This window comes from Parus major, chromosome 3 (assembly GCF_001522545.3).
Source record: "Parus major isolate Abel chromosome 3, Parus_major1.1, whole genome shotgun sequence".
NCBI classification, from domain to species: domain Eukaryota; kingdom Metazoa; phylum Chordata; class Aves; order Passeriformes; family Paridae; genus Parus; species Parus major.
The window spans coordinates 77,594,455-77,608,710 of NC_031770.1; the positions used below are offsets into that span (position 1 = coordinate 77,594,455).

General features: G+C 37.4%; 1 protein-coding gene across 3 annotated transcripts in view; it reads left to right on the forward strand.

The window, feature by feature from the left end:
- RNGTT (RNA guanylyltransferase and 5'-phosphatase) overlaps positions 1-13,799 on the forward strand; it is a 169,723-nt gene extending 155,924 nt beyond the window's left edge. For all 3 annotated transcript variants that reach the window (XM_015621378.3, XM_015621377.3, XM_015621379.3), the window contains 2 exons: positions 8,044-8,167; positions 10,970-13,799. In XM_015621378.3, the coding sequence (XP_015476864.1) occupies positions 8,044-8,167; positions 10,970-11,133 (288 nt within the window). In that variant the 3' untranslated portion in view covers positions 11,134-13,799. The remainder of the gene's footprint in view (positions 1-8,043; positions 8,168-10,969) is intronic.
- Positions 13,800-14,256: the final 457 nt, after the last annotated feature.

The following is a 14,256-nucleotide window of genomic DNA, read 5'->3' on the forward strand; positions in this document are numbered from 1 at the left end:
CTCTTGTCTCCTGGATCTTTGTGTCTCATTATGCAGCACTCCCTATTTGGGGTAGGCTCCCTTTTGCAAAAGCAGTCTGAGTGAACAAAGCACAAATGAGTGTTAAGACTGGCTTTCACAAGCTAGCTCATGGCAAGTAGAGGTACAGTCCTCAAAATGTATCAAGCTGTGAGTGAAGTATTTTATCACAGAATCATTTCTATATCATTATTTCAGCTTTTTTTTTGCCAGATTGCACTGTATATCCTTCTTCTCTTCCCCCTCATACAGTTGCTTACTTTTCTGAGGGGGTGACTTTTTCTTCAGAAACCTCCTGTGAATTCCTTGTCCTTCACAGAAAGTTTTTTTTGTTCTTTTTTTTCTTTTTTTTTTCAGAAAGTTTTTTTTGTTCTTTTTTTTTTTTTGTTTTTTTTTTAAATTTTTTTGTTTTTATGTGTTTTTTGCATAACCTGAACAGTTCTACAGTTTGCCTGGCATTTTACTGCTATGCTTGCATCTGCCTGTTTTTCTTTGGAACTTAAACACGTTCAAGTTTCATTATTGACTCCAGGGATTATTATTATTATTAACACAGTTACTTACGATGTGCCAAATCCATGGTAGGTATCTTTGGCCTCTGCAAAGTTACCTTGCAGAGCATTGTTTTTACCTCTTCCTACAAATTCATGAGCTGTAGAGCAGTGAAGCTCTGTTTGCACCAAACACACATCCTCTCTGCAGTAAGGTCACACTGACAACTTGCTTTGAGAGCTCTGTTGCTGCTCTCTTAATGCCTGGGTGTTTCTGCAGTTCCCCTGAGTTTCTTGCTCTTTCATCAGCATGCTGAGGGTCAGAATTATATGAGCTGCTTTTTCAATAAGATTTTATTTAAGAACTCACCACAGCAGAGCTATGCCAAGTTCACAAATCCTCAGCACAGAATTCTTCCATTTCTCAGTTTTTACAGATGTACAGATTTTTTTTTCCTTGTAATGATTAGTGTGCAGGGGCAAGGGATATCAATCTAGGAGGACAATCATTTATTACTTTGTTTCATTTTAACTTTTCAAGATGTGTATGGTCACCCAAATCTCTGCGTCCCATTCTTGATGATGATTAAAAGAAAATAGGATTTTTTTAAAGCTTTAGAATTCTCTCAGGAGTTAGGTGAAAATGGTAATGTCTAGCAGGAAGGTCAGCTGCTCCCTGAGTAATGTAGATGCCTGAGTTATAATAGCCAAAAGTGTTCAAAGAGTGTATTGGTTTTCTGTGGCAATTGACTTTTTACATGGAGTAAAATGAGATGTATGAAAGTATAAATACAACCAAACAAACCTGTAAGAGTGATTATTGAGCAAAACATTTGTGCAAACACATTTCTATTTCCACATCTTGGTCTAAGCACTTTCCAGTTACCTGCTTTGTCATAGATGCCAGTGTGTTCCTTTGAGAGTCAAAAGCGAAGCTCAGGAAAACATCAGTTTCTTGCAGATAGTTCAAATGGTGTTGCAAGGTCAGGTGTACAGGAGACCTTCCAGGATACATTAAGAAATCTATTTCCAGCTGGCACTGAAAGTCATTAAACTTGTAATATCACTGATAAGAGGAAGGCTTTTTATTTCTGTTGTTTCCATCTGTCACTTGTCAGGAAAACCCCAGGACTCCAACCCATTATATGTATCAGAAAACAGTACCCATATTTTTAATTGCTACATGTAAGAATGAGAGATTCTTTGAGAAAATATACGTTTAAAAGAAAGACTAAATCATGAACTGAGAGTGCTAGACACTGGAAGTCAAAAAAAAAATTTAAAAATCCACAAGTTTAAGCAGCCTCATTCTTGTAATTTGGAAATATGATTTTTCTTTTTTGCTTTTCCCGTGATTCTACAGTGCTTGGTGTTAACATTGTGGATTAATGAGGCATGAACAAAAGTGTTAAAATTTTATATTTCTTAATATTCTTTTTCAGGAATGACATCTCAAAATTGGAGCATTTCCATTTCCTGTGTACATAAGAGGCAGAACAGTTGCACTTAGAAGGCTTTATTAATGTTAAGAAATCATCTCAACTGCATTGTGTTTGCCCAAGCTGATAACCATTTGTTGGGTAACACATTCCTTAAAAAGGAAACACAATCAGTATATTTAGTTTAGCAAGAAATCTGTGGTTTGATAAGATAATCTCTTGAATCATATAAAGAAATAGATATTAAGCTGCATTACAAAATCTGCTTGGGCTTGAGGAAAAATGCAAAGCAGATTAACTGATTAATTTTTTCCAACAGACAGTATTCTTGTGGTTCAGTGTACACCATTTATGTGAACAGGCAGTTAGTAACCATCTTGTAAAATCTTTATTCTTTGACAAGTTTGACTATGAAAATCATGAGATGCTTTATGTGAATGGGGAAAAAAGTTCTTCAAAAGCATCAGAACAAACAGCCTAAGAGTTAGGAAGATGCACTGAATGAGCAGTTTAGGATCTGTGTTAGGTGCTGGACTGTGCCCTATAAGTGCTGGGGGCTGTAAGTGCTATAGCTGCCCTATGTTATTCTGAGGCATAATAACTTCATGTCTACTGACTGTCTCAGATGTTCTTACTCAAATCATTAGAATTTCTTATATTTGTGACCTCACCAGCAATCACATGTAAGAGTGCTTTCAAAGGATCCCTGTTCTCACACCTCATTTCCTCTCAATTGCCTTGGTTTGACATGAATATCCTTGGAGTTCATCCCCTTCAGGTGTTTGGTCTTTAAAAGGATCTTGCTTTGAGTTTGGCTTATCTTTCTATCTTCAGAGGTTGTTTTATTTTGTTACTGCTGCTTCTTTATTTTTTCTGTCTCTATCCTGTTTGTTCAGGAAGTCTTGACCCCTCTTTGTTTCCTCGAATTGCCATGAAATTCTTCTTTTTGTTCCCTGACTGTTGTGATTGCATCTCCCTGGTCTTCAGATGTTGCCCTACTGCTGTGGAGTCATAGTACCAGAGGGCAGCTTAATTCTCCATGTTGTCTTGGACATTCCACACCCCTGGAGAAGTTTTGAAATAAAGTCTGTCGTACTTTACAGTATTGGGCAGTTACAGCATTGGAGATTAATTGGAATTTGAGAAGTGGAGTTTTGCTATAGAGGTTTTATTTACTAGGCTCTCATTTGTGGCTGAGTATATCCCAATACCCTCAGGACAGGGAGTTCGCACATGTTGTGGTTTTGAACAATTCTTACAAAAATGTGATTTATTTCTTCAGGGTGACTTCCTAAGGGAGGTGTGGGACTCCAGTCCTCCTGCAGTAAGAGAGTGGGAAGCAACTGAAAGGTTCCTCCTTCATGACCACAGCTGATCATTTATTTTGGGACGTGCCTCTTTCAACTTGTTTGTTCGATTTGGCTGTGGGAATGTATCCTAATGGAGAAAATGTAGTTATGATATCAGTAAGAGGAAGAATTACTTTCTGGGCCTTATGTAGCAGCTCTAAACTTTTCTTGCCTCCAGGCACTGAAACTTAATGTCTAAAAAAAGAAAACAAACAGTTTGTGTATTTGGGCATATCAAAAGGAAATTCCTTCATTGCTCATGCTAGCTATAAAAAGGAAGATTCTTCTTAGAAAATAGAAACCCATTGCCTTTAGAATCCATCTTGCCTTTATGCTACAGTTTCTTTTACTTTTTAATTCTGTATTTGAAAATAAAGATGTGTTTAATTTTGTAAGATTTGAACAGCTGCTTTTGCTCATTTTTTCTCATGGAAGTGAAAGCTTTCTACATCTACTATTATGATCTTTTCTTCTGGGACCTTAAAAATTTTCTGATGACTAGGGTTGTGGAGTAAGAATAGAAATGGGTGGATTGAAAAATGTTTTTCTATCTATGTTTGGAAATAGAGGGGAAAGTGCGGCAAAAAGGCATTTAAAGAGAGAAAGAATTTGAAATCAAATGTTTTAAGATTTTGCTTACAAACATCACTTTCTTTAAAGAGGATTATTTTACTAAACTGAAATGATTTCACTTGCTTTGAAAAAAAAAACATGCATATGGAAACATAAGGCTTCTTTCAGCCAAGTCTCCATTTATCTAAAGGCTTCTCTCCTTTTTTCTTTCTAAAGAATTCGAAAATGGGGAAAGTAGATGCATTTGTAAAGTTTAAAACTGTCCATTGTAGACATGCTTTCTCAAATACTACCTTAATTACCTTAAAATCTAAATTTACATTGTTAGTGCCTCTTACGTAGAGTAGGAGCTTGCCCAGGAATTTCATTCTCCTGTGGAGTTAATGGTGATGAGGCTAATGTTTGAGTGGAATGATGGACAAGTCTGACAGTGAGGTGCCCTGTGGAGAGACACAGAAAAGCATTGGCCACTGGTAGTCAGCAGAGATAGTAAAGGCGTCTTCATGAGACTGGAGATAACTACATTCAATTTAAATGGTTTCTTCTCTTTCTCAGCTGGATATATTGGGGTTTTTTTCACATTTTGCTCTAATTTGACATAAACTGTGGCTGCATATTACTTGTCTTAAAGTGACTTTGTTATTCAGCCAGATAAGAAAAGTTGAAATGGCCTAGATATTTTAAATTTTTTAAATATATTTTTAATTTCTTTCAGAACATAGGGGATAGAAGGAGCCTGGAAAATGAGAGATTTCCTAAGCCTTAACTGTCTTCATTCTTAGAAAATGAAATAAGCTTAGGCCACTGAAGCTCTTCCCATTGAATGGCCCAGATGATGATGGTGGGGGAAGCCTTTCTCAGCAGGGAGGGGAAGCTATAATCTTATAATTTGACATTTTGGGCAGTGGTCTTGTATTACATCAGTCTGATTTGATAATGAACTATTGCTGAAATGGGGATGCAGCTCAAGCCATTTTTTTCCAGTCACTCCTTACAGACAAGCAGTAATGTAGTGAACCAACTTCCAAGAGGATGCTCCTGTGTGCTTTTGGAAATTATTTCTGTTGGGTAAATAGGCTGGTTCCTGATAATTAGATCAAATATGGGCAGGAACGCTAAACATTGCTGCTGTTGAACCATTTCCTTCCTCTTGAAAAGAAATAAGTGTACAGGTTGGTGTTTGTCCTTGCCCAGGACACAGTTGATGACTAGACCAGTGCTACCGTTCTGATGCACACCACCTCTGACAGCCCTTGTCCAAGACTTGATCCTTTGGGATTCTAATTCTGACTGGCTGTCCAGAAATAGGCTAAGGAATAAATGTTTAATTAAGGCAGGCTCCATGGAGTCCTTAGTGTGGTGGGAGTTTCCATCTTGAAATTGCTGAATGCTGGTTCAAGGCCTTTTATCAACAGTATGGCAGAAGCACTGGCACTGTACCAGCACTGAGGATAAGCATTTTGGCTGAGAACTGCCATCACTCCTAATTCATCTTCTGTGAAGCACTAGAAGTTAGAAGAAGTACCTCTCAGAAGAGAAGTGATGGTGCATTATTTGAGTACTACTAAAGACTGTAATATTTAAAGGGAAAAAGGAGGGATGAACACACTGCAAAGGGAGAGTTGAGAAGACACTGTGCTGAAGAGCTCAGAATTAATTCCCAAAGGGAAGCAGTATCTAGCCAGTTAAATTTGATGGTTTCCCTGTCCCGCTTTGAATCTGAAATACCAGAAGGTAGTATGTGCATGATAGGTAGATGTAAGGTGTGAATTATGGATACAAGAATCACTGCAGCCTTGTTCAGTCTTTATGTAAACAATAGTCGTTTAGAAGTCTACTAGGATGCAATAGTGGAAGAGTGTTTTCAATACTGAAAGTGTATTTTCTCAGAATACTTGTAGTTCTAATCAAAAGGCCAGCAGATGCTAAAAGGTACTTTTATATTAGAGTAAGTACCTTTGTAAGACTAAGGTCACTTAACAAAGTACAGGGAAGGGTAGGTGCTGTGTTTCTTCCTTGGTAAAGTAATTACTACAACCTTTAGGTGTTAAAGGCTGTGATCACCAGTTTTCTAATGGGAAAATTCATTTAAGTCAATGCTTTGGCAGGTGTTCATATTTTGTGGAAAGATCCATCTTCCAGATTGCTAATGAATGGCCAAGCAAGTCTCTCGATAGTTAATAATATTGCTTAATTGCTGCAGTCAGATAAAGCTGCCATCTAATTTAGGGCTATTCTGAGCATCTGAACACTAGAAGAATGATAAGCCATGAGAAAACCTTATGAGGTGGGTAGTTAGTTGAAGTCATTACCTGAAATTTTATGCATTTCCTCCTTTATCAGGTGATCTTTCTAACATTTCCCTGCTTTGGCAGAAAATGAGACATGTGGCTATACCCCCTGCTGTCTCCATTTCCACTAGGCAGCTGTTTTCAAAATAATATACTTTCCCAGGGCACTGCACAGCCAGGAGTTTCTTCCTGGGTTTATGAATCCATAGTACACTGGAAAAGGATGTTGTATTTTCCTGCATACACCTAATGAAACATAATGCACCCATAAACATGTGTCAGTCAACCCTCTGGGCTCCATGTAGCTTTTCAGTGCAGATGGAAGAAGGGCAGTGCAGAGCATTCTGCAGAGGAAAAGATTGCTAATCTGAGCAATCTAATGATAACCAGAGGACACAAACTTCACTTGAGGAGTAAATGATTTGAGGAAAAACACTCATTGCAAGTGCTGGAATGGATAAAAATAGTGTGTGACACGAAAACCTGACTCAAACTCTGTCAGTCCTGTAGCAGGACAGGACTCAATTGTAAGCGAGTTATGCAAAATTTTCGCAAAGTTCCACTTTCACTTGATAAGTAGAATCCTAGGGTTTCTTATCCAGGAGTGAACACAAGTATTCAAATTAAATACCAACAGTGTTAGTTAGGATTCTGTTTATCAAATCTTGTACTATGCAGTATAGGAAGACTTGATCCATGCTCAAGACCATTTCCTTAATTAATTGTCTTTATCTGGGAGTTAATGGAAAAGGGGTTCATGGGTTTTTCCACTGGATGTGCTATTAAGCTGTCTGGAGACAGCTATGGCCTTTTTCAAATCTGTTTCTCTCTGACAATAGTAAATTCCCATGTCATTGCTCAGGAGCAAGTAGACAACAGAGGTGAAAAATTATGCTAATGAATTGCAATAACCACCTCCTTTTTATGAGAGCGCTTATGCATAAGATCCTGAATCCAAAGTGTTACATTACCTTGTACAGCTTTTTATTGGTAAACTATAGCAACTAAACATAGCTAGCAGTTAAATACAGCTTTATACTGCTGAAGAGGCTCTTTGGAACAAAGTGAAGTATATGGGTAAAATTGTTAAAGCGTTAGATAAGGTTCTCAGGTTTCCATGGTTACATGAAAATTTTGCATTGTATCATAGATTAGGATGCATAAGATGAAGTAGCCAAAACAACTACTAAGTCTGATGCATATAAACTACGTTTCCAAACCACGCAGAATTGCCAAATAGAAAGACAGATAGCTCAGGATATTGGCTGCTGACAAATCTATGAATCAATAGGGCCTGAAGGAGATTTATTTAATTAAATAGAATATATTTAATTTGGAAGTCTGGATTATTTTGAAGTTACAATCTTAATTTTTAAAGACAAATGAAGAAAAAAAAAGAAGAAAAGAAAAAACTTTAGTCATGTAAAGAGTAGAATGGGGTTTTTTGTAAGCTTTTTCCAGTATTGAAATCTAACATTTTGCTGTGAGACCTTCAACAAAGAAGGTTGATGAAACATGGATAATACATTTCATGCACTTAGGTTGGCAGTAGCACTTAAACTGGAAGCAGTTTATTCCCATGGAAACCTATTTGCATTTGGACCAGAAGTGACTTTTTCCCCCCCCTCTGTTAGCACTGCTGATGTTTTAGCATAATATAATTGGTGAATATTGACAGCAAATTTGAAAGTATTTTAAAAATGTTAAGTAGCTGAGCATATGTAAAATGCAGATGTATTCGGTGCATTTTTTTTGTGTAGGATGGAGGCATGTTGCTGACAAATGCAGGGCAGCTTTTGGTCTTCTATTATTCATACCTAAAAGAAAGAAAAAATTGTGAATTAAAATCTGTTTATCCTAAGCAATTTTTTTTTTTATACAGGTGACAAAAGAACTCAAACAGTATGACAACAAAATTATAGAGTGCAAGTTTGAAAACAACAGCTGGGTCTTCATGAGACAGAGGATAGACAAAAGCTTTCCAAATGCCTACAGCACTGCCATGGGTGAGTAGAACAATTTGCTTTAGAAGTTTCTCAGGCTAAAATTTTAATATTTTTCCTCTGTTCTGTTTTAAGTAGGAGAGGCACTCTGTCTTCTCATTTCTGGTCTGAGCCCTGACTCCCCTAACTTATTGTAGTAATGCCTCATTTTGCAAATGCTTGTGTCATCACTAGTTTTTAGATAGCATGAATCATCTGGCTGCAGGGTTATTTGATAAAGTCAGTCAAATCAATACTCTGATGCAGAATTTAACAGGTAACACAAAATCAAGTGCCTGAATATTTGCAGAACTGCAGGCACTTCTGCATTTAAATGGCAGGGCATGCCTTTCAAGTCAGAGCCAAGAAAGTTTTTATTTACAATAGCATCGCTTCAGCTGACATCAGTGCCTAGCGTTGTGTTGGCTTGCTGAGATGTAATGCAAACTGGCACATTATGAGTGGAATTAGTGAAACAAAAAATCCATTAAAATGCCAAAACCATTATTTGGCAGATGGGCTAAAAAATTAATAGAAGAAAAATGTCATCTTGGGTTTCAACAATAGTTACACAAACAATGAAACAGGGAAACTAATGAAAGGTGGGGGTATATTCATGCGGAATTGCGAGACTTTTATGTTCCTCTACAAAAAAATATTTTACCAAGTACTGTAAATTAAAGGATGATATTTACTTTAAGATGAAGAGTTTCAATAGAAGTGTGTGCAAGGCTGAGTAGCAATAAACATACTGATACTGACTTTTGTTAAGTGCCAAAATGAAGTTTAATCATATTTAAGACCATGCTAATTACTAGGGCTGATGTAGGATTTTCTCTAGACCCTTCTACTTGTATTTCTTCCTGAGCAGTGAGTAGATTTTCTTGAATAAACACAGTGTGGTCATTTTGCCAGGAGATAATAAATCTGTTGGCACCTTAGGGAACCAGCACAGAATGTAGCTGAAATACTTGCTGAGCAGTCCTGTCAGGAAAGAGGAATGGACTACAAAAGTCACACAAGTACAATGGCATCTCTTTGTGACCATGACCTAAATTTTTCTTCTCTAGTTCACCTTAGAGTTTCAATAGTTCATTTTCCCTGGAGTTTTCTCTTTTCTTTTAATGAATAGCATATTCTTCTTTCCTTCATTCTTTAAAGTATATGTATTTGTCCTTTTTCTCTTCTCATTTTTTCCATTTGTAAAGCAGTTTCGTTATTCCTGACCTTTTTTCTCCCAAAACACAGTGAACTTCCTAAAAATTAAAGGCAAAAGAAAATTAAATGCTACAGGAAGAATTTTTAAGATACATTTTAAAATTTCCATAGGAATTTTCAGAACAGAAAGTTTTCTTTTGTCTTTGAGTTTGATAATTTTTCAAAATCTCCAGAAGTTACACTTTTATCATTTGAGACTTCTTTCTCTAGATCCTTTCTCCTCTATTATCTTTCTCTTGATGAAAAATGCTATTTTTTCCCCATGGTTGAAATGGCAACAAAACAAGCATCTATCTGAATCTTGCTTTTGGACTTTGTTACCTTTCAGATTGAAAACAAGAAGTCTTTTTGAGTGATTAAGCTAAGGCAGCACTCAGAAGTTGATACTGAGTTACACCAGTTGCCATGTGAATTGAATTCTGTTCCTAAATTATTGGTAATCATAATGCTTCCCAACTGCTAAAGTCAAATACTGTGCAACTCTTAAAGCACCTTTTCACCAAAAATAGTGAGTTTATTAAAAATACTGCTAGAAAGGTACTTTATTAGTTGTTTGGTTGTGGTATTCTGCAGGAAAGAAAGGAATGCTTTTGAGAATCATTGTTATTCATAACAATGCTACATTGCAAGTACAATTTAAGGAGTCCTAATGTTTAGTACTCTAGGGGGTTAGTAGATTGTTTTGCATGGAAATTGCATCCTTACTGTGGGCAGCCCTTATATGTTATCAATTATCCTCTAATCATTTTGTGCTTTCTTCCAAGATAGTTGTATGATTCCCACTTAATTTCATGCTCCTTTTTTCCTTTTTTTTTTTCTCTTCTAAGTCTCTCAGGAGGATTAATTAGTGTAATACAAAGTTACACAAGAAAGTATTAAAAAATATTTCATTTCTTTTAAGTGAAGCAAGCCTATTTATTTGTTTCATAAAACAACCCTAAAATTTGTTCCATGGACCATGACTTACAAACTATGGTCTAGGGAGTCATGTTAAGTACCCCAAGAGTGCCCGTGCAGCCATCATGCAGCACCGTGGCTGCTTCTCCATTGTATGGGCTGGTGTTCTAGACATGCCATACACTTGGTGTCAAGTCTTTCTGCCCCGTGAGGGTATACGGGTTAAAAAAAAAAGGACTCTGCATTGCAGGTTCAGGGTACTTATAGTACTTACTGGTGAAAAAAATAAGTGACCATAATTCAGACATTTTCAATATTAGAAGCCAGTCTTGTTTCCATCTACTTGGATTTGATTTGTGTTTCAAAGCTGTGTGTCACAAGGCCTTTGTTGCTGTTCCTAGCCTCAATAGGATGTCAGTTCTTGGTGGCTTTATAGTTGCTTCAGTAAGCCTTACACACACACATGTGCCTTTAGTTTGTTTTAGAATGAGAGACTCCCATGAGAGTAGAGGCCCACAGCATTGCTTTGCTCTCTGCGGGGCAGAGCAGAGATTCGTGACTCCAGACACAGCCACCTTGTCAAAGCATGTGTTTAAGGCTTAATACTCAAGCCAGAGTATGTTGTTATTTTGCCAAGAGGGAGTGAAATTGTTGAAGTGCCGACTAGAACAAATCAGTTCAGTTACATGAGAATGTGTTCTTTGTTCCCAGCTGTCTGCAACAGCATCCAGAATCCAGTGACGAAGGAGATGCTGTTTGAGTTCATTGACAGATGTGCAGCAGCTTCCCAAGGACAGACGCGGAAGCACCACCTTGATCCCGACACTGAACTCATGCCACCCCCACCGCCCAAAAGGCCTCGTACCATAACATAGGGCCTTGGTCTCAGAGGACTGTGTGTGTACAGTTCTGCAGAAGGTGACACACAAGTGTGAAGGCTGGGAAGACAGAGATCTGAATTGCTGTAAATACTTGTGTGTGTTTTTTGAGTTTGGTTTTTGTTTCGTTTTTCTGAATTCCACATACAAATGGACATTGTTTTGTAGCTGATAAATTCAACCTTACCTTATGGTATTTGGAGATGAAATTTCCAAAGGTTCAGACAAGAACCAAGTACAATGAAGTCAGTGGAAAGCTGCCTTGTTTATATATGGATCTCTTTTCACCTTTAATTTATAATGTCAGCAATCTGGAACTGAGGAAATATTGGGATGCCGTACTTTTTAGGAGCTGTGTTTAAAAAAAGCAGAAGTGTTTTTTTACTGTTGTTATTAAGCTGGCTGTGATTTGTCACCCATAGTATAACAGATCATAGTTTCCCTGCATTTCTGAGATTTGTGTTTAATGGCAAACAGCAATGTTGTTTGTGTTCTCTGTTGATTAAAAACTAAGCCGCCTTAGATTACTCTAATTTTGAAATTAGCTGGGTTTTTGTTGTTGAAATATTAAAAAAGCGATTTCTTCTTGTAAATAGCATCCCTTTGAAACAAGGGAATATGCTGGATGTTTGCTTTTTCCCAATGTTTGAACCTAATGCCAAATGTATAGTGGGCTGATTTTAGCTTTGCCTTTTTATCTGTAGATCAGAAATGTACCAAATCCTTAGTATTAAGGTCTCTGTTTAAGAGACTGTTTCTAGTACAGGGCTTAGTTCTCCACAGTGATACCATTGTAAATACTACTAAAAAGTACACATCACTGTGATATGCAAGAGTAATAAGCAGCGCTGATAATGAAGTCTTGCATCCAGGCACAAAATGGCAAAACAAATGCCAGGCAACTCCTGTGTAAAGGAGAAGGTAGTTTCAGTGGAAGAGAGCTACATCAGACAGAAAGTCTCCTGATTTACATAACTGCAGGGCAAAAGTAAGTCATTTTGTGGCAGTGGATGAGTGTCCCGGGGAACAGGACACTCATTTTCAAAGATGGAGTTGTCTGTCCTGTAGCACTGTGCTCATCCTCTGGCTGACTTTCTTTCTTACCAAATGAAGAAGCACATGAATGCCCTAATGGCTTTTGTTGCAGCAGACTGGCAGATGTTCATAATATTAGTTTTGAGAAGCTGCCGTCTGCCTGTCTAAGGGAGGAGTTGTTCTGAGCTGGGATTAATTGGAAACCAAATGCAGATTTTAAAGTTTACTGTCCATTTATCAAGCAGGGATTGAATTGGCTCTTTCTATCATTTACTTAGTGTGTGAGTCATCCATCCATTCAGTAGTTTGATTAGTGAAGGTCATTAATTTGTTATAACTAAAATGAATTTCTGTTTAAATGAGTTTTCATGTTTGTAAACAAAATTTACTCCTGGTTTTTCTTGGTTTTTTTTTTGTTTCTATATGAAAACCTTATGACTTTGCTTTGTGGTGGCTTCTCTGGTTGTTTCAACCTGTTTTATAAATGCACACAGCATCATTTAGATGGCGTTCCTGGTTTCTCCTTCTGGGATATTCCATATGTGTTTTAGAGAACTGAAGGAGTTATATAAGTTACTTTTTATACTGTGGTAAAACTTGAGGGGAAAAAATGCTTTCATCAAAGTTCTTTTTTTCAACTGTACATAGTTTCTGCACATTATCTATTGAAAAGATATAATATCACCTATGCAAGGTTGCAAAATGATCTCTGAAAAAGAGCCTTATTAATTTGATGTGAAAGCCTATGCATCCTCTGTGCATCTTGCATTGAAACACACAGTTAATTTCTTTGCTCGATATGAATAATTTCCCCCAGATTATACTTGTCAGTGAGATTGTCATAACATATACTTTGTCACTGATCTCCATGGTTCATGGCAATTGCAGTGTGTATGATAATTACAGCCTTCTCCATGAGGTTAGGACATTTCATTTTTTTAAGAACGTGTCCAGGTTATTTCTGTCTTTCTCCTTCCCAGCTCTTGCATCTTGTATTTCAACAAGACCTGGCTTCTGATTTACCTTTTACTTCAGAGCTGCTGCACTGCAGGCTGTCTTCCATGTGCATTCCATTATGTCCATGTATGTGTTTTTGCCCTTGTATTTTGACAGTGTCTTTATTCCCACTCTCAGTTTGAAATGGATATTTTGAAAGAGTAATGATTCTGAGAAGGTACAGAGCTCCATGTTCACATCTGACTGTCAAACTCGTCTTGCATTGTGACCTGTAGCTTTTCAGAGAGATCAATCACCTTTGCTTTTCTGGAAGGGGAGGCTCCTGGGGAAGGTTTGAATGAAGGTGGTGAAAACAAATAGACTTCCACTTGGACCTGATGGGTTTAATGCCCTGAGAAATGCAAATCTCCTTTCTCTGCTACTAGATATCAAGAGATTGAAGCTAAAAAGCAAAGAAGAATCCGTGCCAGGAAAATGATGATGATGATGATGATGAAAAACAATACCCTAACTTGTCTTCTCTTTGGTGTACAGCATGAGTTCATCCACTGTTTTGTCATTTGTTAAATATATAATTAAAATTTGGGTTCAGTGGAGTTTCCAGAAAATGTAAGTACATTCCTCTAAAAACTGTGTATTAAGTATTTTAATAAAGTCAATGGTTTAAAATACTTTCCCTAAAGATGCATTTGCTTTTGATGCCTTTCCAGTGGTACTGTGGTACCAATGCAAAGTACAAGGATACCTCAGTGTTACTGTTGTTCAGTCCTCCAGGAAAATGATCCACATTTTTCAGTGGCTTTTCTCAGAGGTAGGAGCCCCCCAGTCCAGTGGTGGCCATGATCCATTGTGCCCTTTTTAAGTGCAATTTGATCTTGCTGCAGATAGAATCAGAAAGAAGCCAATTGGTGCCTGAAGCACATATTCTATGACAGGCTAATGTTACGTAGCTTATCCATTCAGTATTAAGTGCAGCTGTGTGGAAAGTTGTGCAAGAGATCTGCAGGAGTCTTCCCTGACAATTTATTATTCAGCATGACCCTACAGCTGGTAGCCCACCTACTTGGATTAGCTCCTAGACTTGTACTGTAATAAGGCAGCTTCCTTTTTCAAGTTACAGCTGTCTAG